General features: G+C 39.6%; 3 protein-coding genes across 6 annotated transcripts; 2 read left to right on the top strand and 1 right to left on the bottom strand.

Annotated features, from left to right (window-relative positions):
* Nucleotides 1–2,970: 2,970 nt before the first annotated feature.
* Nucleotides 2,971–8,907, bottom strand: itk (IL2 inducible T cell kinase). 3 transcript variants are annotated; one of them, XM_068325458.1, is made up of 17 exons: nucleotides 8,711–8,907; nucleotides 8,462–8,566; nucleotides 8,238–8,319; nucleotides 7,967–8,092; nucleotides 7,729–7,766; nucleotides 7,004–7,155; nucleotides 6,812–6,877; nucleotides 6,674–6,728; nucleotides 6,219–6,298; nucleotides 5,920–6,062; nucleotides 5,741–5,815; nucleotides 5,353–5,521; nucleotides 5,057–5,273; nucleotides 4,905–4,969; nucleotides 4,683–4,801; nucleotides 3,907–4,064; nucleotides 2,971–3,798 (listed from the first exon to the last, which is right to left on the bottom strand). In XM_068325458.1, exons 1-17 carry the CDS (start codon nucleotides 8,846–8,848, stop codon nucleotides 3,718–3,720), a joined length of 1,869 nt encoding a protein of 622 aa, XP_068181559.1. In that variant the 5' UTR covers nucleotides 8,849–8,907; the 3' UTR covers nucleotides 2,971–3,717. The 3 variants fall into 3 exon arrangements, 2 of the variants coding, with proteins under 2 accessions (XP_068181559.1, XP_068181560.1); XM_068325459.1 differs by having other exon boundaries at nucleotides 8,238–8,279; nucleotides 8,711–8,852; XR_011037181.1 differs by lacking the exon at nucleotides 2,971–3,798 and having other exon boundaries at nucleotides 3,928–4,064; nucleotides 4,915–4,969.
* Nucleotides 8,908–12,053: 3,146 nt separating this feature from the next.
* Nucleotides 12,054–13,813, top strand: med7 (mediator complex subunit 7). Of its 2 annotated transcripts, none has more exons than XM_068325529.1 (2): nucleotides 12,054–12,181; nucleotides 13,038–13,813. In XM_068325529.1, the coding sequence occupies exon 2, from the start codon at nucleotides 13,047–13,049 to the stop codon at nucleotides 13,803–13,805; it is 759 nt and encodes a 252-aa protein (XP_068181630.1). In that variant the 5' UTR covers nucleotides 12,054–12,181; nucleotides 13,038–13,046; the 3' UTR covers nucleotides 13,806–13,813. The 2 variants fall into 2 exon arrangements, with proteins under 2 accessions (XP_068181630.1, XP_068181631.1); XM_068325530.1 differs by having other exon boundaries at nucleotides 12,060–12,181; nucleotides 13,043–13,813.
* A 1,792-nt stretch (nucleotides 13,814–15,605) lies between these two features.
* Nucleotides 15,606–26,732, top strand: lonrf4 (LON peptidase N-terminal domain and ring finger 4). Its single transcript, XM_068325528.1, has 12 exons — nucleotides 15,606–15,909; nucleotides 16,958–17,076; nucleotides 17,655–17,777; nucleotides 20,179–20,352; nucleotides 20,563–20,689; nucleotides 20,793–20,868; nucleotides 20,989–21,103; nucleotides 21,508–21,629; nucleotides 21,754–21,912; nucleotides 22,481–22,643; nucleotides 22,767–22,916; nucleotides 23,264–26,732. Exons 1-12 carry the CDS (start codon nucleotides 15,612–15,614, stop codon nucleotides 23,411–23,413), a joined length of 1,776 nt encoding a protein of 591 aa, XP_068181629.1. The 5' UTR covers nucleotides 15,606–15,611; the 3' UTR covers nucleotides 23,414–26,732.
* The last annotated feature ends 1,161 nt before the right edge of the window (nucleotides 26,733–27,893 follow it).

Raw genomic sequence — 27,893 nt, 5'->3', positions numbered from 1 at the left:
TTCCAGACCTCCCGCACCTGGTTGCGCCCCAGCTGCTTCTCCAGCTTCCTCCTGTACGCCTCCTTGGCCTCCCTCAGGCAGAGTCTCACTTCCTTCTGGGCCTTCTTCGTCTCCTCTTCATTCTTGCTCCTGAACGCCCGCTTTTTTCTGTTCAGGACAGCCTTGACTTCCTTTGTTACCCAGGGTTTGTTGTTGGGGTAACACCTGACTGTCCTGACAGGGGCCACGGTATCCACACAGAAGTTTATGTAATCTGTAAAACACTGAGCAGCCCCCTCAATGTCCTCCCCATGTGAGCCCACAATGACATCCCAGTTGGTGGTCTGGAAGCAGTCTGGAAGCAGTCCCTCAGCGTTTCTTCTGCTTCCGAGGACCACCTCCTGACCTGTCGTGTTGTTACTGGCAGCCGTTTCACCAGCGGGATGTAGGTGGGCTGTAGGTACACTAGGTTATGGTCTGATTTACCTAGTGGAGGGAGGGGGGTGGCGGTGTATGCCTCCTTAGCATTAGTGCAGAACAGATCGATGGTTCTGTTCTTCCGTGTGGGACAGTCTACACACTGGACCATTGTGGGGAGAGATGAGTCCAGGGTGACGTGATTAAAGTCACCGGTGATAATGACGAGCACCTCCGGGTGCTGGGTAAGGGAAGAGGTGGTCCCACAGATGGTCTCTCGTGCCGTCTCTGGGTCCGCCCGAGGAGGGATGTAGATGGCAAGGACAATAACGTGTGAAAATTCACGCGCCAGGTAGTAGGGTCTGATGCTAACAGCTGTTAGCTCCAGATCGCGGTTACACGGTGTTGATTTCGCGATTATGGCACTCGCGAAAAGTAAACATTATCAGAAGTGATAGACAGGTCAATTTACTGAGAAGATCTGTGACACTGAAATAAAACATACAAAAACAGCATGTCAGGCCCTGATCCATATACATTCATATATACAAGACATATTAATATAAACTAGAGTTGTTATTAACTCCACACAGTCCAACAGTAAAACTGATGGAAGGGGTTCCATCAATGGCGGTTAGCTCAATTCTCTTCTTCTTCTTTTCCTTTCGGCTTTTCCCTTCAGGGGTCGCCACAGCGAATCAATTGCCTCCATCTAGTCCTGTCCTTTGAATCAATGCTAAAATTATATAAAAAACCCCTTTGATGAGCTACCACGTTAGCATCTGTAGCGCCATTAACTTTTTCATACACACTGTAAACCAAAATGGGACATTATAACTAGTTGGATATCTCTGTCAGAATCTGATTCAGATGAAGACACCTGGGATGAGTCCCTAGATGTCCAAACTCTCATCCTCCTTGTACACCGGGTGATAATTATCCGGGATAATTACACCCCCAAGTGAGTTCGCTGGGAACCCGTCTTCAGTTTCCGATGACGACATTATTTTTGGTGACATTCGGATAAATAATTACGAAAATACCAGCTCTTTACCTTGTCTCTTGATTTATCTGCATTGATATGGATTCACCCCGTTGTCTACGGTTGCGTCACTTCCGCTGCCATAACTTATGATAAATTTCATTTTTCTAAGTCCCTGTTGCAAATAAAAAAAATAAAAATGCTACCAAGCCTTTTTTTTAACTTATGTACTTCAAATACAGACCCTGTTCATTTTAACTTTACTGTCCCTTTAAGGAACTGACTGACTGACTGACTGACTGACTGACTGACTGACTGACTGACTGACTGACTGACTGACTGACTGAATGAATGAATGAATGAATGAATGAATGAATGAATGAATGAATGAATGAATAAATGAATAAATGAATGAATGAATGAATGAATGAATGAATACTGACTGACTTGCAGCCCTAAGGCTAACATGGTAACATCCAGTGTTGGTACAAGTGTGCAATTTATGTTCAACACATCCAGGCTGGCAGTAAGGCAGGCTTGCCAGAGTGTGTTGTGTGACTTGAAGTTCCATCTTTGACCAGTGAAGTGCAGAACTACTGGTAGCTAGGTTAGCTGCAGAAAATGATCATTACGTCTGCTGATGAGATTAGTTTTGCCTCTCCAAATGACTGTGAGCGCATTTCAGTAAAACTAATGGAAGGGGTTCCATCAGCTTTGGGGTTCAAATGTTGGTGCATATTTAGATAAAGGGGTGAATATATTGATTGTGTTGTTAACATGGATTTTAACAAAACAAAAAATAATTTGTAATTTTCAAGTACATGGAGGAATGAGGAACAGATCAGGAAACATCCCTATTGATTTTGGTCCATATCCAGATCAGGTATCCAGGTTGTGCTTTTTTATCATTATACAAGGTCAGGCACACTGAAATGTTTTTCAGAGGAGGTTGTGGAAGGACAGGGCAAACTGAACAGACAAGTCAGATCATTTGTCACTGGCAGAGGTGTGTATTCAGCTGAGTACAGCTCAGTGACATGTTGAGAATCCTCACACCCACTACATTTGACACATTCAGTCACAACATTGTTCTGCAACGTTCACAGTTCCTGCTATGTGTGATAAACCTTCATAAATAGCTAATATACATTTATTCAAACTCCACATTTTGTAGCAAATTTCAAGAAGTGTTGTATTTACTCTTTTCTGACAAAACTGTGATCATCAGGAGTATAATCTGAGGGGAACAGCGAGCATACAGTTTGGATAATGTCGCTTCAGTGCTTTGAAAAGTGTCTTTATGTGTTTGCTATGAAACATTATGTTAGTGGTGAAGCAGGTGACTTGAATCTGAGCCTCAAAGTATAAATATACAGTATATAAAATATATAATATAAAAATATTTTTGTCAAATTTCAGTGTTGGACTTAGTGACCATAGTATTGTGTCCTCAACACTTTCTATGACTTTTATCCAAACTTTTTAAATTTTTTAAATCATATTTTTGTTTTTATCTAACAATAAAATATATTATTATTGTGATGTTGCAAATACACAGAGAAAATGCCAGAAAATAGTTTTCACATGTAGCTATTTATTTACAATAGGATAAGTAACATATGTGTCTCACTTGTTAAATGTTTTATTTATTGATTATTTATGTCACAGTGAGATCACAGACCTCTTTTACAAGGGACACCTGACCAATAATAGCAGCCACAAGCAGTTTCACATATCTCACAAATCAAAGTACAGTAACAAAATCACAGAAATCATATCCATACTGACTGTCTGGATTCAATGGACTGGACTGAAGACTCAGTTAGGGCCACCAAACATTGAAGTCCAAGATCAGATCTGCAAATTGTTCTAAGGAGCAAGTGCAAAACAACAAAATTCCTTTGGGAACACTGAAATGGTTAAAAGTCCTGAAAAAGGAGTTGATCCAAATTTATGGGTTGAAAGGGGAAAATACTCAAAATGGCAATTTGGTAATAGTTGCCTTATAGATAAAAAATATATTGGAGACTGAGGCAACATGCACATATAGCAGTAAAATTCACATGGGAGTGTTAAACTCTAATGAGAGATATCCACAGTTTGTAATGAATCAGAGCCATGATACTTGATATCCAGCATGTGAAGGCCATGAGCCGAGACATGTACAATGTACAACACATCAGCATTAACGTATAGACTGTTAAGAATATGTTGATCTCTATCATAACCCTGCAGCAGAGGCTGCTTAAATGGACTTGGGCCTGACTAGAGGCAAACAGATAAATTGCATAAAGACCAGGGTTTGATTACGTAGCTCTATATAGCTGTCTTTATGTTATCTACGCCATCTCTCGTCTCGGATGTGAGAGAGCAGCCAGCTCATGCAGCAGGACAGCAAAGGATGGACGCTCACTTGGTTTCTAAGTACAAGGATTAAAAGAGAAAAAGAATATCACCAAGGGTTTTCTTTTTCTGTTGAAGTGTTTTTGTCTATGTTTCAGCTTTTTATGTTAATCTTCCACACCCACCTCCTTCCAGCACCACTCCATGAGCAGGTAGACCTCATCCGGGGCCAAGTGTGGCTTCAGGAGTCTCATGCCTGCATTCAAGGCTTCAATTACTTCAAGATTAGATTTTTTCTCATAGGGAAGACGGCCCTCGTTGTACACTTCCCACATAAGAACACCTGAGCCAGAATGAACAGATGTGAGAGAGATGATAAATTAAGTTCGCTTTGTCTCTGGTTTCTTAAAATAATATGTTTCTCTACCCAGCCATTTTAATTACACATGGACTTGAATTTACATCAAGAAATTATAATGAAATCTCATCCCTCAGATATTAAATGGTTTGTCTGTTTTGTGACATATTTTATGGATCCATTTACCTTTAAGTTCTATCAAATACAAAAAAGACAAGTCACTATTTTTCTGCAGTTTTGGTTTTAGACAATAAAAATTTCTGTAATTCCAGTAATTTCTGTCACACCAAGAAAATAGATACCAACAGTTATGGTTATGAATTCATAAACTGTTCTTAATTTATTTTAATCTATCCTTTTTCACTCTTTTATCCAGTGATCTTTTCCAAATGACTTGTCTTTTTTAACACAGAATACGGCTTTATCTAGCGCAGAACACAGAGTTATAAAGTTAGGGCTCTTCCCCCATTGAGCCTCAACAAGACGGCTTTCCTGAGAATACTGTTCATGTAATCACAAAGTGAAATTCAAGCTCTAAGTCAGGCAATGGATGTTACATCACTCATGCAAACAACAGCAAACAACACAGGCACAAAAACACACCAAATGACCAGACGTCAGACTTGCTGCTGAACTGGTTGTATTTGATGACCTCTGGAGCCGACCACTTGACAGGGAACTTGGAGCCTATGGAGCTTGTGTACTGATCATCAAGCACAAATCTGCAGTGAGTAGAGTAGACACATACAAAGACACAGCAGTTTAACCAGTATTAAAATGTGTCCCACACAAAGACTACAGAATGCCCAGACTGAAAAGCATTACCTGGTCATACCAAAGTCAGATATCTTCACCTCACTTTTGTGAGAAACGAGACAGTTCCTGGCAGCCTGCAGAGCACAGAGGTGCAGATTCAGTAATCTTACTCGGTACAGGAAATGAAAATGTCACATAAACTGTAACATCCGTATGTTTACCAGATCTCTGTGGAGGTAGTTGGAGCTCTCCAGGTAAGCCATCCCCTCGCTGGCATCCATACACATCCTCAGCATCACGTCCGGTGATGTCTGTCCTTTTCTGGCTTGCAGGTAGGCAGACAGATTGCCGTTATCCATGAACTCAAATACCAGACACATGGGATAGCATTGGGTGCAAACGCCGTAGAGCTTGACCACCTTACTGTGAGACACTTTCCTGTCAGAGAAAACACAGACAAATGGATGAGCTCAGATGTCTTGGGGTAAATACGAGATACAATATAAATTCTACTCACATCATGACTCTTGCCTCCTGTTTAAAGTCATCGTCTGACATTTTCTCTTCCCTTATTGTCTTCACTGCCACTTTCTTGTCCCTCCATATCCCTTCATATACACGACCAAACTGGCCGATGCCTAATTCCTGACCCACTGTCATCTCCTTGGGGTCGATTTCCCACTGATCTGTGAAGTGGTGAATATGTGGTGATAAAGGTAGATGAAACAACCTCAAAGGTCATACCAGAAAAGCTTTCATGTGTGTAAGTTCTACGTGATTACTAAAAACCTGCATGAGAATTCTTATATGAGAAGTGTTGAGTCAGCAAAAACAAGTTTATTGTGACTGTTTGTAACTCAAGTGCAACAGTGTGACTAATTTTTGCAACAGTTCACTTTACTAACCTATAAGGCGATCATCGATGTGCAGGTAGCATGCTCCATCTTGAGACACGGGCCACCTCAAACGTGTTATCAGGCCTGCCACACAAAAATCTGCATGTTTCAGTGTCTACGAAAATAGTCTTCGATGTCAAATAGCTTTCTTGTCACCACTGTTGCATGCGGAAAAACAACGCTTTTACCAGCAGCATTGTGTTGGTGATAGTGGATGAGCTGTGGAATGGTGCAGAACAGGTATTTCTCTGCCAGGTAAAATGTGGCCTCTCCCATTTCAGTCTGTTTGATGTGATAATGTTTCACTTTGGGATCCTGCTCACCATTAAGCCTAAAGAGAGAGGAGGCAATTCCAATCAGTGTTGTTGTATTTACACATTTACACATCGGGCGTTATTTTTTTTAGCATTCCATCGCCATCAGATGATTTCAATACACATAAAGTTAATAATATATTTGAAAATGTGAAAGGAAAATAGAACATTACCCAAGTGCCTTTGTGAAGATCGACACTGTATAAATTCCTGCTTGACTTGAGTCACGCACCATGAAAGCCCCTTCTCTTCCCTATATGAGCAGAAACAACAAGAAATCTTCAAAAATAAGCTATGAATTTGTAATACTTGATAATTTTATTTACTAGTATCATAGTCATTTAAAAAAGATAACTGTTTTTCACAAAAAACTTCACAAATACTTCACAGCAGGAAATTGAACTTAGGGGAAACACTGTGGTTATGATATTTCACCTCCTATTTTATTTTAAATTGTCGGTGTGCAGGTGCATTAACAGTAATTCTGCAAAGTACACTGCATAGCAGGAGCAACATCCTGACAATCATCATCATAAAAATTGCTTGGTTCTTTTTTTTAAAATCAAATCCAGTTAGATACACAAAAAATGAAACTTTAATTTGAATTGCTTCATCTTTAAAGCCTTACCTCATCCTTTAACATATCCTCTGCTTCTGCTCTGGTTATGTTTTCATTGTACCATCTATGAGAAGGACACATTAGTTTAAATACATTTTCAGATATCTGCATTAAGAAATAAGAAGAACAGACTGTGAAACAACTCACTCAAATCTCTTTAAGTCATCGCCAAATTTTTTTGCCACATAAGTACAGGGTACAAATCCTGTTTCCCTGATGAAGTGAAAGGAAACATAATAATTTGTAATAGATCATAATCCATCTTACCGTAGGAAAATATGTTGGGGTTTTTTTCAAAAAATGTTATTTAGACTGAGATAAACATTTTGTGTGACCTACCCACTGCTGTTTTTCACTATCCACCAATTACAATTGGAGCAGTTTATCAGGATATATTCCTTGTCTTTCTCAATAGGCAAGTCATTGTCTCCAAGTGGACTGTAGTTTTGCAGAGCGATGAGGGTCACCTCTCCATCACCATGTTCTGTTGTCTGAGAAATATATTAAAATATAATAAAAACATTTTCTGATATTTTTTTTGTAAAAAAAAAAAAATTTTAGAAATACTGTTAAAGTTTGTGGATCTACCGGTATGTGTCACATCGACAAATTTTATGCTAAATTATAAATAACTATATAATTACTATGTACTTAGAATGATATGCTGATATCAAACAAGCAGTGACCTTTTAGCACATTTAAATTTCTTTTGAAACACACACACGCACACGCACACGCACACGCACACGCACACACACACACACACACACACACACACAAACAGAGCAAACGAAAGAAATGCAAACATGCTTTTGAAAAATGTTTTCAAATCAAGCATCAAATTATCAGCATGGATGTCCAGCAATTTTATATGCTTTATGCAGTGACGATGTCAAAGCTACAAAGGACCCTCCGTGTCAAAAGCAGAGACACAAATACATATTAAGACATGTGTGGAAACATTACACAGGTATTGAATGGTAACATACAGCTAATTAAACAGATTAACACAGTTCTAACACAGCAGTAATATTTCATGACGTGTATCCCTTAGAAAGTGTTACCTTGAGATGTGGGAGTTTGGAAAGGGGCTCTTTGGAATCTGTAGAGCAATTAAGAAGAAAATGTTTGTTTTTTTAGGGCAAAAAACAAAACAAAAAACAAAATAGCAGTTTCATACTGTTATTTGTAAGTTATATAACACCTATAAAATAAGAACAAGATTAGTCCCAACATGGTGTTACTAAAGTCTTAGTACTATAATATTTGTATGATGAAATAAAGAGAGGAAACAATACAAACCAAAGGCTGCTGGATCATAAACATGACAACCTGCAGCCAGTTTTTCTGTTTTTTTGCAACACTTCCATTTCCCATCCATCCAGAAGTTTGGGTGGTATTTTGCAACCAAATCATTGTTCTTTGTCTCTATATGACATATGATGAATTTGTTTTTAAGTTTATAAAATCAAGCTCAAGCATTTCAGTTACATTAATATTCAGTAAAAGGAATAACAATCATTTGTTGCACTGCTCCCAATGTCTGAAAACTGATGTTCTTATAGTTGCTCACCCTCTTTCAGAGCCCTGACCCATCTCTGACGGCAATCATTGTCTGGAGCAAAAATGTAGAGGTAATAGTTGTCATAAAAAACCTGCAGAGACATTTGGAAAATAATGCCATTTTTTTCCCTCATCTATGTCAAACTGCTTTCATTATGCTGCATAAATAGTGACATTACATTTCCTCATTGTATATTTTTAAGAGTTTGTTCTTTGATAGCTTGTGAGGCTCACCTGAAAAGGGTACTGATAGCTGCATGGTATGGGAACATCACTACACACATTCTCCACACATTTGATTCTGACCAGCTGAATGCAGCCTTTCACCATGGGGCGTTTCTGAAAAGACATCATTTTGCGTTTATTTACACAGATAGGATCCACAATACTATCAGGAAGCTAAATTTACAGACCAACCGTTCATTTTTTCCTCTCGTTTTAACATTTAAAGCCATTGTATTATTTTACCAAAAGCCAACTTACCCGTGGATGGATTTTTGAATACTTCAGCTCGTGAGTGTCCAATACAAAAAATCTCTCCTTGTAGTTAGGTGATGAAGTTATTTTTTTTTGTTGAGATTTTTTTATCAAGTTTTCCTTCAAAATCACCCTGGGAACCATGGTAGGAGATAAAAACCGCACAAGACACACTAGTGCTGCGCTCACTAAAGGACCGAGCAACTGACAGCAACACAAAAAAGCCGTAGATTAAATTAGTTCAACCACATCCGTATGATAAGGAAAAAGTTGTGTGTGTTAGAACACACCCACTCTCTCTTTGTCTTTGTCTCTCTCTCTCTCTCTCTCTCTCTCTCTCTCTCTCTCACTCACTCCCATTAATCCGCTTGCTTGCCATGGTATGCAACAGTTCCGCTCTTTCTTTTTATTTGATTTATAAATTTGCTTCTTAAATGAAAAGACTTTGTAAAGTGGCAAGCTAAGAGCAGTCTAATGATAATAGCAATAAATAAAGAGATAATGAGAATTAAATATCTGAGAACAGAAACCAAACTGAAGGTTCAGGAATTTCCTCATTTCTTCCAGCCACAACATTAAAACATTTTTGTTTAATCTTGTGCTTTGCTTTTCTATTAAATTAAGTTGCCCTGCCACTTCAGCAGTTCTCCTTAATAAACGTGATTAAAAGATGAGACCGACATGACCATGCCTTGAGATAGTTTGAGCTGTCTTTTGTTCAGTCCCATTCTTGCATGAGAGACATTCCTTTTTTGCTGGGATCATTTGATCAGATCAAAGATACAAGTTTCAAACAACGTCCGATTAACCATAAAATCTATTGACTTAGATTTAAATGATAAGACTTTTAAGGTGCTAGAGAGGTTAAGAGGGAAACATAAATGGCAGATGCTGTAGCACCACCATCAGGAAAATTGCTTCAATAATTTTGGATGAAGGTCTACATTTCAATTTGCTTTACTCACAACAAAGAAATAGTTTGTCATGAGATAAATGAAGACAATATACCAAAATATGGATAAATAAAAGAGAAATAGTTTGTGTTTCTAAATGTTTGCTGATGTTTATAGCTCCGACAGATGTAGATCCAATTTGAGTCCACCAAATATCTTTGTAACCGTTGGATATAGACAGATAAAACAAAAAGCACATTACTTGGGCGGCAAGGGAATGAAAATGAGATAATGTGCTTAACCTTGAGAAAAGTAGGTCAAGGTCAAATTTCAACTTTTGTAAACTCGGGATAGATAGAAAGACGAGAAGGCCAGTGTGAGTAAGACCATAGATCAAAGCTAGTGCTTTGATTAATGACAGTAGGTCAAGGCACTAGCTATGATCTTTGACCTATCCAAGTAGGTCAGGGTAAAATTTTGAATTCAGGGGTGTCTCTCAAAAATCCTTGAGAAGATAGTCTACAGTAAATTAATAGACTTTCTGAAAGACTACAATATTCTTGAGGTTTTCCAATCCGGTTTTAAAACCCTGCACAGCACAGAATCAGCTCTTTTCAGGGTTTTTAATGATATATTTTTAGCTACTGACTGGTGACTGTGTTATTTTAGTGCTTTTAGACTTGCTGCATTTGATACAGTGGACCATGAAATCCTGATCTCTCACTTGGAACAGTGGGTGGGCATCAGGGGCACTGCACTGGAGTGGTTCAGGTCGTACTTGGTAAATTGAACGTTCTGTGTCAGCCTTGGTGACTCGGTGTCCTCCTGTGCTCCTCTCTTGTGTGGGGTCCCACAGGGCTCAATTCTAGGCCCTCTTCTCTTCTCTCTCTATCTGCTCCCGCTTGGCTCCATACTTAGGAAGCATGGGATTCACTACCACTGTTATGCGGATGACAGCCAAATTTATGTTCCGCTCAAAAAGAATAATGCATACTCTATCGCTGCATTAGTTAAGTATCTTGATGACAGTAAGGCCTGGATGACTCTGAACTTTTTGAGTTTTAATGAAAAGAAAACCGAAGTGATGTTTTTTGGTGGCACCGTTGGAAGACCCCTTCCAGATCTGGGTTCTTTAGTCCAGCATGTCAGGCCAGCCATCACTAATCTTGGGGTAAAAATGGACTCAGGTCTCAAGCTTGACAGCCAGATCAGGGCAGTAGTGATTTATCATTTGAGGCAGCTGGCCAACATAAAACCGATTCTTTCCAGGCAACACTTTGAAACAGTCATCCACGCCTTTGTCACCACTAGGCTGAACTTTTGTAATTCCCTTTATGTGGGTCAGTGCTTCCTCATTCTCCCGCCTCCAGATGGTCCAAAACGCTGCTGCACGTCTGTTGACCAGCACCCGTAAGCATGAGCACATTACCCCCATTTTAGCCTCACTCCCCTGGCTGCCCGTACATTTTAGAATCCATTTTAAAATTCTTCTTATTTACTTTTAAATCCCTGAATGTTCTTGGCCCGCCTTACCCCTCTGACCTTCTACACCCCTGTACCTGCTCACTCTCTCAGGTCAGCTGATCAGCTGCTCCTGAATGTGCCCAAAACCAAACGGAAGCTCAGAGGGGACCGTGCCTGTGCTGTTGTGGCACCTAAATTGTGGAATCATCTGCCTCAGCAGATCAGACAGGCCTCTTCTCTGTCTGTTTTTAAATCTCGTGTGAAAACCTACCTCTTCTCCTTGGATTTTAATATCTAGATAGACACTGGATTTTTTAAAATTTTATTTATTTTATTTTATCTTATTTCTATTGCTCTGATTATACGGCTTTTGCTTTTATCCATATTGATGTTTTCAATTAATTAATTTTACTTGTAATATTTGAGCCACTTTGTCTTTTATCTATAATGTTTGTTCTTTTTATTTATTCGTCTGTACAGCACTTTGGTCGCCTGCGGTTGTGGTAAGGTGCTCAACAAATAAAGATTGGATTGGATTGGATTTGTATGTGGCTCCACGGTGCACTGGCGTCGTGCCCGGAGTGTCCCCCACTGGGATAGGCTCCTGCTCCCCATGACCTGCTACGGCGGATACAATGAATGAATTATTATTATTATTATTATTATTATTATTAGTAGTAGTAGTAGTAGTAGTAGTAGTAGTAGTAGTAGTAGTAGTATTAACAATAATAACAGTATTATAATTGTTGTTGTGGCCTTATATGTTATGTACGACTGCCTCCTTGTTTTAACAGTATGTTAAGACAATTTCCGTCTCTGAAAAAAAAATCTTAATTTTTTTGTAGCAAGTGAACGCGCCTGACTTGCTTTCATCACGACTCCAAATTTGAAGACAAATGAGCGTTTATTTCCTGTTGACGAGATAAACCAATCTGCATGATCATCACATGTCACGAGGACTCTCCTCCAGCCAATAGAATTAGAGTGTTAGGCTAGTGGACCGGGAAGAGCAGAGTTGGTCTTGAAGTGTTGTCCATTGTTTGATTAAGCCAGGGTAATTTACCTCTTAAACATTGTAAGACTGAAGTCTACCTATAGCAGACAAGGACTCATTTCATAGGTCTGTGTTTCATCATTATTTTGTCTGTTAATCCCGTATTGTGTTACTCGGTTCAGGACTGCATGAAACTGACTGGCTAGCAAGGGCTAGCAAGAACACTTGCTAAACCAAAACTAGCCATAGCAAAGTGAATTAGTCACGTAGCTAGCTACGGTTAGCTCCGTGGCGTTTACGGGGAAGTTGTTGATGGAAGAGTTATCCATCCATTTTCTTGTACACAAGGCGACTTTAATCATAACCATGCCACGTTTGGATAGTTATGTATTCACGAATAAACATTTAGATAGCCCATGAAAAAATCTCGGGATGGATTATTCGATACGCAGTCGGTACAAGTTAGCTAAATGCTCAAGGGACGCTTATCGATTTTCTAGCACTTGTCTTGACGAAAAGCCAAACTTTTGCTCGCTTTCACTGCGTTGACGGTACATAAATTGCGGTACGCATTCTGACTTTAAAACTTAAGTCCACAGCAAATATCAGCTACCGTTTCGTTTACGCTGGAGAGCACAGGAGACGGCAACAACAGCCAAGCTAACACGTACGATCAGATTCATACATTTTCTTGTTACACACTGTGGTCCTTTTATTTCTTATATAAATTTTCGTTATTATTACATTTTACTGTTCATGTTGTGTTATACAAATGTGTAGCACAACATGAACAGTAAAATGTAATTACGTACTTGTATGTAATTGACGCTCATTGCCTTCTCTTTTATCTGTATGATTATATCTTTTTGAAATGTTGTGGTTCAGCACTTTAGTAACACAACTAAGTAAAACCACAAAAAAATGCAGTGTTTGTAAGATTCCATTTAAAAAAAAAAACTGATGAAGATTTTGTCTCCACAAGGTCAGGGTCATGGGTGAACCACAACAGGTCAGTGCCCTGCCTCCTCCTCCGATGCAGTACATCAAGGAGTACACGGATGAAAATGTTCGCAAGGGTCTGGCTCCTAAGCCCCCTCCACCCATCAGAGATAGCTACATGATGTTTGGCAACCAATTCCAGTGTGATGACCTCATCATCCGTCCTCTGGAGAGCCAAGGCATCGAGAGGCTCCACCCAATGCAGTTTGATCACAAACGGGAGCTCAAGAAGCTTAATATGTCAATTCTTGTGAATTTTCTGGACCTGCTAGATATCCTTATCAAGAGCCCTGGCAGTTTGAAACGTGAAGAGAAGCTGGAGGATTTAAAGCTTCTTTTTGTCCATTTGCATCATCTAATAAATGAGTACAGACCACATCAAGCCAGGGAGACACTAAGGGTGATGATGGAAGTGCAGAAGAGACAAAGGCTAGAGACTGCTGAAAGGTTCCAGAAACATCTTGAGAGGGTGGTGGAGATGATCCAGGGGTGCCTTGCTTCCTTACCTGACGACTTGCCACAGATGGAGGGTCAGGATGGTGACGGGATGAGGAGTTTGTCAGCTGTAGCTAGTGGTGGTTGTTCCTCTGGGCAAGTCCCCAGGCTGAAAACTGAACCAATGGATCTAGAGGAAGCAAGCGTCAGCTGCATGGCAGCAGGTCAGCAGGACAGGAATGCCTCCATTTTAAAGAGGGATAAAATATTGGACAAAGATGCTGCCATGTGCAGTATTATTGATGACATTGCCTAAGTTTTGTATTGAATAGTTGTGTTTCTTGTATATTTAAACTGAACTTGTTTATTTGTGTTATAGAAAGTATGAAGATGTTGTCCTTGAAATTCTGTGTGGTGTTGTTTTATTTATAAAGTTAGATGTTCACAGTTCTGTAAAAATGTTAAGAATGTAAATATCACACAGGTCAGTTTTTGTAAAAAATACAATAAAGAACATTTTACATTAGGAGTACGTCTCTTTCTAAATAGCACATTGTACATTGTGTATACAACCTTATCAAGTATTAAATCACACAAAAGCACGTGTTTGAATCTGTATACATTCTCATATTCACAGTATTCTGTTGCTATGACTTGCATATACTCACGTAGGGCTTAACAAAAGGGTCATGCATACAGAGTTCCAGTCTTTAACTGTGAAGCTCGTCTGGCTCAAACTTTGGTGAGAATACTACACAATCTAACTTGCGTTTATTTCATCTGACTGCTGATTCCAATATCATTGATTATATTAACTATCAATCACGGACGTCCTTACGAGTAGCCTGTCTAATTTCATTATTACAAGACAAAGCTAAATATTTAGTTTGTCAATACAGTACTGACACATGACAGCAGGTTGTTTCACATGGATGTCAGTGGTTTAAAGATAATGTAAATAATGTTTCAGTGTTAGGTTTCATTAAGAAAACCTGCCTCAATGACTGCAAAGTAATATTCACTTGAGAAGACATGTCAGTCACACTTAATTATTATGAACATGCTTTGTAGGACGCAAAGCTTTAATTGCCTTTATTTATTAATATGACTTTAAGTCCAACTGTGGGGTTCAGTCATTTATTACTCAGAATAAAGTCTTGAAGCAACCCTCAGATGTGCACTGACCCGTGTAACACATTTTCTTGCATACATAACAGGGGGAAAAAAAGCATTATGCAGTTTGCCCCACCTCAGGTGACTCAACATAACAAAACGTGAGTTTTTCGGATATGTAGATCAAGAATGAGGATGAACTGTGTCAACGCTCCTCCTCTCATCCTCCATCCTTCCATCATAATCCGGAGCTTGGATTCCGTTCAGTTTCCCGTAACATAGTGCAAATTCCCGACTCTTTCCTTACTTTATTATATTATCAATTTTATCTTCTAATCCCCCCCAAATTTATGGAAAGGAAAGATTAACTCGTCGCAAGAACAACGTTATGAAACTCAATAACTTGGTTTCACAACAGGGTCAAAAGCCACCGTTTTATCCAATCGAATTTCGTTCTGCGCTGTCACGTGATCTTTATTTATGTAACGTAATGGTGTTACACAGTAACCTGGCTCTGTGACTGAAAAGACGTCGTGAAACAAGTCGGAAGCGGACACGGACACTTCGGAGGAGAAGAGAGATGTGTTAAAAGATTGTCGTGTTTATGTTGGAGGGTTTTGTTGTCGGAACCGGCGGCGATCGCGTCACATTGACGTGGAATCTTTGAGCGGGGGGGGGGTTCTAGTAACCAACAGGGGAGGCGGTATGTGTGCCAAACAAAAGACTAAGTTAGGTTTACAAATGGGTAATGCCACCGGGTATAATTTATGCAACAGAGAAACTAGTAAGAACTAAATTATTATTGCAGACCAGCACGACGGAACCGGGTCGCGTTCGAGCAGGTGGGAGTCTAGTGGAAGCTGTCAGTGTGACATTTACATGGTCAATGCGATACTATTACACCGAAAAGCCTCTCCGTCCGCATTGAGAAAACTGTGTTGAGAAAATCCACAGTCCTTCCCGTAAGACCCTTTTTTTTTTTTTTTCCTGGTGACATAACCGAACCGCTATGGATCTGCTGGACTGCCCGATCTGCCTCTTCCTGATGTGCGAGCCGGTGACGATGTCTTGCGGACACACGTTCTGCCGGAGATGCGTCGGGGGCTACCTCCCGTCCAAATGTCCGTCATGCAAGGAGAGACTAAAACAAAGAGAGGTGAAAGCCATGAAGAACAACGTCTTGATCATTAGTGTGGCTGAAAAGTGCTGTCCCGAGGAGACGCAGATGAAGTGCCATGTCCTGGAGAAGCTCAAAGCCAAGGAGTTCACAGAAGCTTTACGCATCGTGAACGAGGGGCTAGAATTAGGTAAGGGGCGAAGTCGCTTCACTGCTGCAGATATAGATAAGGATTAGGTTTTGTTTGTTTGTTTTTTGGTGACAGCACACAAAAAAACAACAAACCCCCCCCCCCCGATACCTGCGATTACACTTACGCAACGAGATCCCGTTTGGGGTCGCGCCGCTCCGCTTCAGGCTGGAGCGTAATGGTCCTTTTGACTCTCCGCACCACAGTGACGTGATGTGTGAAGCACAGATCACCATATCTGCACCATATTTGTGTGTGTGTGTGTGTGTGTGTGTGTGTGTGTGTGACAGTCTTCACCCGTCCAGGCAGTGGTAAAAGTCCGTGCATTCTGATCTACCGAGCCAAAGAGATGTCCGGACAGCAACAGCTGTCTGAAGGAGCGCGCTAACCACGTGCTGAGGCCTTTTCTGTTTTTTTTTGCTGATAGGCAAAATTTAAAGACCCTGGTGGAAATTTGTTACACTTTATATGACAAACATAAGATAATTTTCTTGCAAAATTACTGTGCACTTAGAGGTAAAACGGAGGTTTTTCAGGTTTCATGGTCATATTTGCACTGAAGGAAATCAGCATATGATTACATTTTCTACGTTTATCACCTCTGTCACTACAGTTAACTGAAGCTGCACACTCACAGCTTCCCTTCTGCTGCTTGTCTTATCTCCTGGCAGAGTTTTGCATGCTCGCTTTCATTTTGTCATGTTTTTATTAGAGGTTCATTTGTTATTTCCTAATGCAGGCATTGTCATGCACTTTGTAATAAAGGCTTGTACACTGTTAATAAAATGCCTGAAACATCCACTTTAGATAATAATATTCTTGTTGTACATGCTCATAATAATAGTTGCCAAATTAAAGCATGTATTTTACGTAACACAGAGGCACAGTCAAGTAGTAGTTTATATATATTAATTTGAATAATTTTGCTTATCCAAGTCTAAATCAGTGGGTTGAAGCGTGGAAGTAAGCAGGTATATTTGCATGCAGAAATGTGTGAAAATGGATCCACTTTTATGACCCCACTTCTCTTTTTGTGTTGAAACATTAGTCCCAGATGATCTGAGCCTGAAGCTGCTCAAAGTGGAAGCTAACTGGGGAATTATGTGTTTCTCGGAGGCTCTGACAGACCTCAACTACCTCTGCTGCCTTCGTCCAAACTGGCTTGAGGTGAGATGCGTACGTTGTTGATTGGGGTTGTCAATATTGCGTGGAAACTTTCTTGTGTCTCCTTCTGTAAAAACAAAGCTGTTGAGATCCTCTCTACAGGTCAAAATTACGAGCTTCAATTTGACATTTTTCTTTTAAACTTCTGCACTGAAGTTAGCACAATGTGTATTCCATGTTGATCTTTGTTACATGTCATGACACATTTACTCAACATAAAAACTGCTTTTAGAGTTCCCATATTATATTTTACCCCTGTAACTCACTGCATGGTGTTCTGATATGCTTTTATTGAAGTTATGTGACTCATCAAGTTATGCAAATAGATACTTATGTCATAGTGTTACTTAATCGCTTTGTGCTAGCTCGCTGCAACAGCAGAACGGTTCATTCTATATAAGCAGATACTGTATGTTGATTCGTTGTAGTTTTAGATGTGTCATTTTTACATCTTGTAAATTTGCTATGAAGAAACAATGTGATCTAAAATATAGAAGATATACAGTGTTATAATTTTCTCTGTGTGACACTTGTTAGACATGCAGGGGCAGTAATGTACTGATCCCTCCCTTCTGTTCCAGGGCTTTTTTCGAAAAGGGAATGTTCTCCTCGAAATGGGTCAGCAGACAGAAGCCCTCATCCAGTTCCACCATTGCCTAAATCTGCAGGCTGACTTTGTTCCTGCTAAGAACCAGATCAAGAAGGTTTGTTTTATCACTTCCAGACAAACGCATTAAACATAATTACAATGCTTAAATACAAACAAACAGGGGAGTTCTCAATTCCTTATTTATGAACAATATAGCAAGAACATTTCTTTAGGTATAAGTAGTTTTAAATTAAGGATTCATGAAGTATGAGGTGTTTTGTCTCAGTTGAGTTATAAACTGAGTCATTCAGCTACAAAATAGAAAGCAGAGAATTTATTTAATTAATACTGTTCATTTGCACATTTGAAATGATTTAATATTATTTAATAATAATCATTAAAAGCATTAAAGTAATGAAATTGATTATTAATATATTATTTATCATTTATTTATTATTATGAAACACACACACACACATTTTTTTTTTCATACTTACATACTCAGTCCACTGAACTCAGTTGGCTTCCCCTGCAGTCAATCTGTAGAACTGCCTCCATGTTCATGTCATTTTACATTTATCTTGTCAATGTGATGCATAATCCATCAGCCAAGAGTGTATCTGATCTGTATTTGTACATGTATAGTGTCACTAACTACTAGTCAGATCACATTTATAAGTTATAAAATGAGGGGATTAGAATTTATGTCAGGTCATACAACTGAATGTGTTTTTTTTCTTTCTGTAAAAATGCATCATATTAAGCTGCTGACTCCCTCCCTAAATTACTTTGTATATGTTGACTTAAAGATCAGTAAGTTATCAACTTGCACTCTAGTTGTACCTGAATCACACACGCATGCACACACGCACGCACGCACACACACACACACACACACACACACACACACACACACACACACACACACACACACACACACACACACACACACACACTGACAACAATACCTACTTGGCCTTGAGCAGCACAAGGTGAATGACTCTCCCTCCTGTATTGTTTTGACACATCTGACGCTTCATGACGTCCATAAGCTGCAGTAACAACACCACAGTGAGCCCACCTGCAGCTGATGGCACGTTTTTCATTCTGACATCTGGGTACAATGTTTTCACAGAAGGCCCAAAATAAAGAATCACTAAGTTGAACTTCTGTGGTATGACAATAAAAGCTGCTGGACCAACCAGAGTAAACAGTCAGCCATCTGAAAATGTTACAAGACAAGTTAGTCTAAGTCACTTTGCAACAAGACAGTCACTGTTGCTGCCCATGGGCAGTTAGCACACATTCTTAACATGGCAGTAGCTACCGCTAGCTCTCGCTTTACAGTTTGACGGGTCGACGTTTCCCTTCCTACTGTCATTCGGTTTGATCTGACGTGCTTTGCTCTGAGTGTTCTGGTAGAGTGTTTGATATCTGGTGATTTGTTTGTGCAGATTTTCTCTTGTTGATTGTCTTTTTTGCTGCTCTGCTTCTCACTGGAGTGCTATAATATATAAACTATAGGGCTGTCAGTTTAACACGTTAGTTAGATTAATTAATTACGCTGCAAATTAACGCGCTGTAAAAATGAACGCAGTTAATCATGAGTGGCAAGTAAATCCGCAAGCATTTTAAATTTGGCCCATTGAGGGACCCGTAGGCTGCAGTGACGTCACTTCCTACCTGCGCCACTAGTCAAAAGCAGAGTGAGTGACAACAGAGATGGACGCGACACAGGAGAGCGAGGCAAGCCCACTCGGACTTTAGGGCGGAAAGTTTATTTATAAAAAGAACAAAGACGGGACTATCAATAAAAAATGCAGTGATTTCTACCTTTTGTAATAGAGAATTTTCATATAATGGAACGACACATAGAGTTGTCTGTTGTCAGTTCCTGTAACGTTAGCTTATCCTTTTAAAGGAAATGCCTGTTGGCATCTTGCTATTCATGTTGCCTTATTTATAGACATGTTATACTATTCATTTTGAATTGCTGTATTGAGTCAGCTTTAGTATTCATTTTGATTGAGAGTCTGCTTATGTGCCTATTTGAGACTCAGCCTTATTTTATTTCTGAATTTTATTTATTTTATTTAACTGTATTTGTATTGCATTTTTGAGAAATGCACCTGGCTTAATTGGTTTGCTGATGTTCTTGACCTTTTTCTTTTGAATTTCATTTATAAAGCACACTTTACCAATAAAACTGTGGATTTAAAATTTTCTCTTCTTGGTGTATTTTATTGATTAGTCATGCACTACAATTTTGTAATGTCCTAGAATTCCAAAACCAAAACCATAAATAGCATTGACTCCATGTGCTAACAGAAAGTGTGTGATTGTAATATGCAATAATCTTAATTTTTTTATTTAAAGTTAAGATGTCCTTTATTCGGGTCAAACTTGTTGTTTTTGTTGTCTTACAAGATTTTAGTCCATAACAGTGTTGTAAACCAACTTTTATTCTGAGGTCTTCACGAGTTTCATTTGTGTCATGACCTGCATTTGATCGATAGATCCTGGAGTCAGAGGGTATCGTTGTTCCGGATGAGGTTTCCTGCATCTTACAAGTGGCTTCTGAGTATCTGAAGCAGCCCTGCCCCATCACCAGCCTCAGCGGCTCCCAGGGACTCGCTCAACATCCACATGAAGTGGAGGGAGAAGGGAAGGAGAGGAGAGAGACACACCAGGTAAACATTGTTACTGTGTCTTTAATTTATAATGTCACATTGTCGTCTTTCTGTGACTAATTTGAATATTGCTCATCCAGTCCATCCACTTTAGTGTAAGGTATATCAGCAGTGTGAACAGAATGTTTACTTTTCTCTAGAATGCTATATTTTTTTGGGTTCCTGAAATGCAGATAGACTGTGAAGCCTAACTGACAGAACTGTGTGCAGGGCTCAAAGATGAAGCATGACTCGGGCACCGAGTGCTGCCTCAGTCTCTGCCAAGCTGTTTCCTTCCTCCCTGTTGCTGAAGAGGATGAGGAAATGATGATGAGGAAGGAAGATAGGCATGGCAGAGGTACGTAAGCACACATTACCATGACACCCACAAGGTGGTTTGAAACTGTAATAATTTCAACGTATGCTTCAAAAGGTGACCTTCTCTTTTTTCTTTCTTTCAGGTGAAAGTAGCTATGGCCTGGAGAAAACGCTTGATGTCCTCACTGTGTCGGACTTTGAATGCCCTCTCTGCATCAGGTCAGACTTGGAGTACTCGTTGTAATCAATACAGCATGGTTGGTGGATTCTGTTCTCCCCTTCATTCAAAGTTTGTCTTTTTTTAACTGAAGCTTTCTTTATGTCTCGCTGTCCTTGAAGGTTGTTTTTTGAGCCAGTCACGACTCCATGTGGTCACACTTTCTGTAAAAACTGCATGGAGAGGAGTCTGGACCACAACCTCCGCTGTCCACTCTGCAAACAACCACTGCAAGAGGTAAACCCACCTCAAGAACCTTTTATGTGTCTGATTCTAAAGGAGTAGTTACTGGATCCCAATTTTCATCCATCCTCAGCTGTATTGTGTGACAGCTTGTTTTCCTGTTAATCAGGATTTATCACCGGCTACCAAAGGATAACTTCCTGCTTCCTCACGCCAATGTTTCCTTTGTGAGAAATGTTTCTAAGATAAATAACTCTGTCTGGTCGGCTGATTGTGTTGTTAAATACTAATACAGTACTAAAATGTATTTAGTTGTTCATTTTATTACACCGATGTGAAAATTTGAACGTTTATTTTTCTTTCGTTCTTTTAAAATATGGAGGATTTAATGCCTTTTTAAATGTCATTGATGTGTTTTTGTTTGGGAGCGTCCTAAATTTTCACTCTTTTCTCAACAGTACTTTAAAAACAGGAAGTACAACCCCACCGTTGTGCTTCAGCACATTATGGCTCGTCTCTTCCCCTCACAGCTGGCCGAAAGGAGCCAGGTCCATGAAGCCGAGATGGCCGAACTGTCCAAGTAGGCGCTTACCAAACATGAGCCATGAGTCATTGTAGTAAACTACTTACACCTTATTTTTACCTTTCTCTCCCTAATTTATTTAAATCATTCTTTCCCCCAACTTCTCTGTTTTTCTTTACAGTCTTACTCAGGACATTCCTATATTTGTTTGCACGGTCGCGTATCCGGGCGTGCCCTGCCCTCTGCACATCTTTGAGCCTCGATATCGTTTGATGATGCGTCGCTGCATGGAGACTGGCACCAAGAAGTTTGGAATGTGCAGCTATGAGCATGGGAAAGGGTACAAAAAATGACAGTTTTACTCCACATCTATTTTAAAATGACATTTAATTTATGTTAAAGTTCTAATGGTATAAAGGTATTGCCAGTGCAGGTCATTCACACAGTTGGTTATAACCTGCCTGGTTATGGAGAGACCGTGGTTGACATTTGTCTGGCTGTGAATCTCACAGCAGCTTTCATGGAGTCTGATGAGATTGATGATGATTATGCAGCACAGTGGACAAAGTTAAAATGAGTCATATGTGACCCTGAGTGGGTGAGACCTAGCATCATAGTCACCAATCTGCCACAAAAGCTGTGCTTTTTCATCCTACACCAGATGCTTGTCCTCAAATCCTCTATATATTTGTTATGTCATTGAATTTTTCTACATGATTATTGTTGAACAGCTCATTATCAAAAAATAGCTTTGAAATTTGCATTGGTGTGCACAAATAATAGTTAATATTGTTATATTAAGCATATATAAGTTGTACCCTTGTTTCTAAGTGTTTCATCAACCTTCCTTTGTGAATATGAAACCTTTTATATTAAGACAGACTCATATTTCTGTTTGTGTGCCTCAGATTTGCCGACTATGGCTGCATTTTGGAGATCCTGGCTCTGGAGCTGCTGCCTGATGGACGGTCCTACGTGGACACTGTCGGCGGCAGCAGATTCAGGGTGGTTAAAAGAGGTCAAAGAGACGGCTACCACACTGCTGACATAGAGTATCTGGAGGACCTCAAGGTCAGATTCACGGAGATCCCAAACTATAGAAATGCTAACGAAAGAGACAGAAAATGTCACGGTCACAGTAATAATTACAATGACAATCTTTCTTGTTTCTTATCAACACATCCTCTCCCTCAGGTTGAGGGGAATGAGTTGGAGCTTTTGCAGGATCTCCATGACAGCGTGTATCAACAGACTCAGGACTGGTACCAGCGCCTTGGCAGCCGCATCCGTGAGCAAATCAACAGACAGTACGGCACCATGCCAGAAAAAGAGGAAAACATTCAGGTCTGGGCCTAAGCAAGACATGTTTAGTAATTCTCTCCATAGCAGTTATAAAACAGCGGTGTTTGCTTTTGTCTTCTTTCAGTTAGTTTTGCTTTTATATGTGCATTTTCACAGTCATCGCACACGTTTTGTAGCTTAATAGATTTTAACATGCTTGCTCCAAATCATGAATACACTTAATATTCAAATAGAGCATTAATTCACAATTTAACACAGTGGAATGTAAACACTAGCTGGATGGAGGCTTATATAAATAAAATGCAGAAATTAAATACATAGTGTGTTAAGAAACTGTGCAGCAGTAATGCCTCGGATACAAGACAAACTCCTCCTCTTTTGCCTTTTAGGCCTCGTCCAACGGTCCAGCCTGGTGCTGGTGGTTGCTTTCTGTCCTCCAACTGGATCCTGCCTATCAAACAACTGTTCTGTCCCTGTCCTCGCTCAAAGACCGCCTGGGACACCTCCGTCTCGTTCTGGAGTACTTCTCTCAGAGATAAACATACAAGTACTGTGGCTGCAAACACCTGAGAGAGTGAAAAGGGCTTCACACCACAGAGGTTGAATAATGGAAGGACTGTCAGACATCACAGCTGAAGGTTGATGGTGTGGATATAACTAGACACTACACAGTCATCCAGAGTTAGGGTTATGGTTTGCGTCTTTCTTATTGTCCTTTTTTTTTTAAATATTTTTTTTCTCTGGGACTTCAAGGATTCAGATGATGGTTTACCAAAGATGTTTCTTATGTAGGTTCATCTATAATGGTAAATTATTAGCCAAATTAAACTACTTCTTATTTTGTAATTATTTTTAAATAACAGTGCTGAAATCAGACACTAGGTGTCACTATTGTTTCTTCAATTGCTAAGAGGAGGGAAATGTAACGGCATCATTCTTGGTCAGACACAGTACAATGATCTTAATTTTTTTTTCATATTAGACATTGTCCATTAATTTGTCAGAATTTGGAGTATAACTAATGGCACATGCAGTGTTGAGATTTTTGTAGGACTATGCACATAAGAGGACTTACGTTGCAAGTAAATGAGAAATTGGATATAGGTAAATAGCACCACCTGTAAAGCTTGGTTATCAGTGACATCTATTGGCCTTAGCCGCCTTTGACTGGTGCATTTTATACTAGTGAACAATCTTGAAATATCCCTCTTTGATATGAGGTATTATTGCAATAATTGTTTATAGCTTCACTGGAAGATCCATTTGTACACAACAAAAAAAGCTTCTGGTTTTGAATACAGTTTGTTATCATCCATTATAAACAGTCTTCTGTGAAATGGTGACATCTAGGAGTTGTTAAAGGGAGACAGCTTTGTGCCTGCTTTGCATTATAATGCTGTGACATTGCGTGATTTCATGTGGAGATGCACATGTTGCAGCCGTAATTTAAGAGTCAGTCTCATCAGTAGCAAGCTCTGTTAGCTGGTGCACATACAGACAAGTGTGAGTCTGTGTTCACAGTGCTACTCAAAGGGGAAGGACTTGCTGATTTTGCAAGTCCACTCTTAGGAGTATCAGTCCCAGGTGTCATTGTCTAACATCTCTTGCAGAGATCACCTGTTAAGTAGAGTTGCTCGGGAATGTTAAGAGCCACATACAACTGGCTCCTACTGCGTGTTTACGTCTGTCTGGCCCTTCTACCACCTGCCTTGGTGCCTTTGTGTGCCCAGGTCAGCTCACCAGGAGAAATCTTAATGGCCCTGCGCCGCACAGAGGATGGGTCGTGAGATTTTTGACATTGATTTTCTTTTATTTAGCGCTACATTCCATGGAATGTTGAAGCGGCAGTTTTACAGAAAAGATAATTGTGTGAAACATAAGATAAAGATCTTATGTTTAGTTTTTCTACATTGATGAATGTGCCATAGATATTTCTATGTTCTGTGTTTGAAACATTAAGCTAAATAGTCACTGTATTTCTCTTTATTAGTCTTCAACCCTCATGCTTTTGTTAGGTGGAGAGATACCATCCCTTCATGACCGACATCACGTTAAATAGTGTGAATTAGTGAGACAGACACTCTAGAAACAGTTAGCACAATACTAAGCCTTAGCCTTTCTGGTTTGACAGTTGTAGATACAGATTGTTAGGTAAACGGACTTTTATCCCGAAGTCCACCCATAGCAGTTGTGCGTGTTCAAAACCGGAAGGAAGAACAAGAAACAAACCGTCTCATTTATCAAATATGTATTTTTATCCTAATATAATATTTCTAAACAGATCTGGGTTCTCTGTCCCTAACATAAAATCTGGTGTTGTCTGAACCGTGACAAGGGGCAGGAACAACACATTCCAGAGAACCTCAGATATTTATTATGCCCGTCTCCAGGCTCCACCTAAAGGATGAGCCGCTATACATTAACACATATACATCGTGTCGTTCTCTGGCTGGTTGTTTTTCCCTTATATGGTTCTCCAGTGCCAGTCACCAGTATCAGTCTCCCGTACCAGTCTCCACTGTCTCCACCTACAACAAAGAGCCAAACAAATTACACAGCCGTCGTCCGCCGCTAAACGGTGGACGCCCATTACACAATGTATTTAGCTATATCATTATTAGGTGAAATACAAAGTAAATACAAAACCTGAGAATAAATTTGATTATATTTTCCTTCAAGATCAAGGTCGGTGCTCATGAGATATGTACACATGTGCATCCCACTAAAAAACTGGTTAAATACCATCTGATACACAAGCACTGAATTCTGACACAGGAACTAACCCTTTACTTTAGATTTAGAGCAATCACCGCTGTTACCATTTTAAAATGGTTTAATCTACTTCTGTTGTGAATTTTGCTTAGAAGCAACCTGGGATTGCGTTTGGGTAATGACAGCACTCTTTCTAAAGTGGTTGCACTGATTTCATTGAAAGATAGAATGCAATACAAAAGGTCAGTTTCTTGCTAACAGACATTACCATTTAGCAGAAAAAGGGACTCTCATACAGAGATTCTCATACATTATTTTTTTGACCAAACTGCCTCATAAGACTTAGTGGTAAACAAAGGGTTTATGGCTGCTGAGGTGAAATTCACTGTCTGTCTGACATGTGTAAGAAAATATAAAGTTTCTGCATCACAAAATATATTGTGGGCAACTGCGGTATCTGTGTTTTTCTTTCTCAATATTTTCACTTCTTAAACATGCAGTGTTACTCTGAAAAACACAATGTACGAACACAGTAAACAGACAAACCTTCAATGTACATGGTAAAACAAATAGTAGCACACCCCAAGTTTACATCCACCTGTAAGTGAAGTTACCTATCATCTATAATAGGTTCAGCACCGGAGCTGCTAATGCAATGAGCTTTCATCCAATTGGAATGAGAACTCCTTCATAACTTTGCCAATGTCTAATAGCCATAGTTGCAGAATGTGAGTGAATAATTTGCACTGAATACATATTGTCTCTCACAGAGAACTCGGAGCATAATAAATGACCCTGTTCTTGGCAGATATCTCCCCTAAGAATGAGTCTTACACTTGAACAAAGTGTGTGACAGGCTGCACTGTAGTGTGTTCTTGCTATGTGTTCTATCTCTTTGGAAATGTCGGCCGATTCGGCAGTCTGTGCTCAGTTGGCCGTATTACAACTTGCATGCATTCTCTGGAATCTCTGCCTTCATAACTATGTTAATAATACAAACAAATTCACCCAAAAAACTAAAGCAATTCATGGTTGACTAATTTGTATTCATTCATCCAATCATCTTGATCTGACTATTTGTTATTTGCTTGCCCCAGAACGATTTATTATTATGAATAAAGTGTTTCAAAACAAATTTCCGTGATATCTTCTGATGCGTCTGTGTGATTTGAATTTAATGCACCATCTTTTTGGTGAATAAGGTAACATTAAAAATAAAAAAGAAAGTGGTGGTATCTGTTGCGAATTAAAGTAAGACAGAGTATCTTCTTTTTTGGGGGGGGGGGGGGGGGCACACGCTATCACAGCTGAATGAAAGATAATTTGTCTTTCAAAATTAAAATAAGTAAAAGTACACTGGGTTTTGTTTTGTTTTTTTCTGGTGACAGCAAAGAAAAAAAACAAAACTGCCAGACATTGTTGTTTTATCGTTGAATTTCTACGGGTTCCCGCTAGTATTAATATACTGTAATATGAAGGAACCTTTCCAATCAGGAAAAAAGTGTTCTTCATTCGCAGGCAATGAACAAAATGTCCACCAGGGTGCAGTCTGGAGCTGTAGAAATTAAACAGTTACACAGATGGACCATGATGTATTAACAAAAGACATCTCATAAGAGTGACTCTAAATTTTATAAAGGCTAGAAATGAGCATGTGAACAATCCAAGTGGGTCAAAAGTGAGATTTTGGCTGGCAGGAAGAACCAAGCTGGGTGCAAGTCATAATTATATATAGAACCCATATTAACAAAAGTAAAAGAGGATGTGTGGCTGTAGTTATTCAAGCCACGAGCCAATTCCTCTTTACATAAGATGAAAAAACAGTGCAGCAGAAGAGCGCCACGCTTCCTGCCAACGTCCTCTGCATAGAAAGCAGGGAGATGAAAAGAGGTTTCACTGGCTTCAACTGGGTTCTGTAATGCAGCTCAGCGTCGACATCAAAGCCCATTACATTTGAAGAATGCCACAGCTTTTCTGTACTAAATTGATCCATCGGCTTGTGCTGACTCGCTGCTTGTGTATGACTGAGTAAGGATGACAGGCGTTTTGTAGGAGTTATCGCAAAGTGGCTGTGTGTGTGTGTATGTGTGCGTCTGTGCATGTTTGTAAGTGTGGTTTTCTTGTATTTCTGCTGTTAAGAGGACCATGTTTTCCTTACAGGGACAGGAAGATGAAGAACATCTTCAACAGAGAGGATATTTTAGCCAGTTTTAAATTTTAAGTTAGGATTAAAGTTGAAAAAGTTACAGAAGTCAAGGTAAGAAGTGCTAAAACCCTGTTTACATAATGGTTTGCACATAAAAAAAC

The sequence above is a fragment of the Antennarius striatus genome, chromosome 10, assembly GCF_040054535.1.
Source record: "Antennarius striatus isolate MH-2024 chromosome 10, ASM4005453v1, whole genome shotgun sequence".
In the NCBI taxonomy this organism is placed as follows: domain Eukaryota; kingdom Metazoa; phylum Chordata; class Actinopteri; order Lophiiformes; family Antennariidae; genus Antennarius; species Antennarius striatus.
Note: the sequence above shows the minus strand (reverse complement) of the source record. Positions and strands in the feature narration are given on the sequence as shown.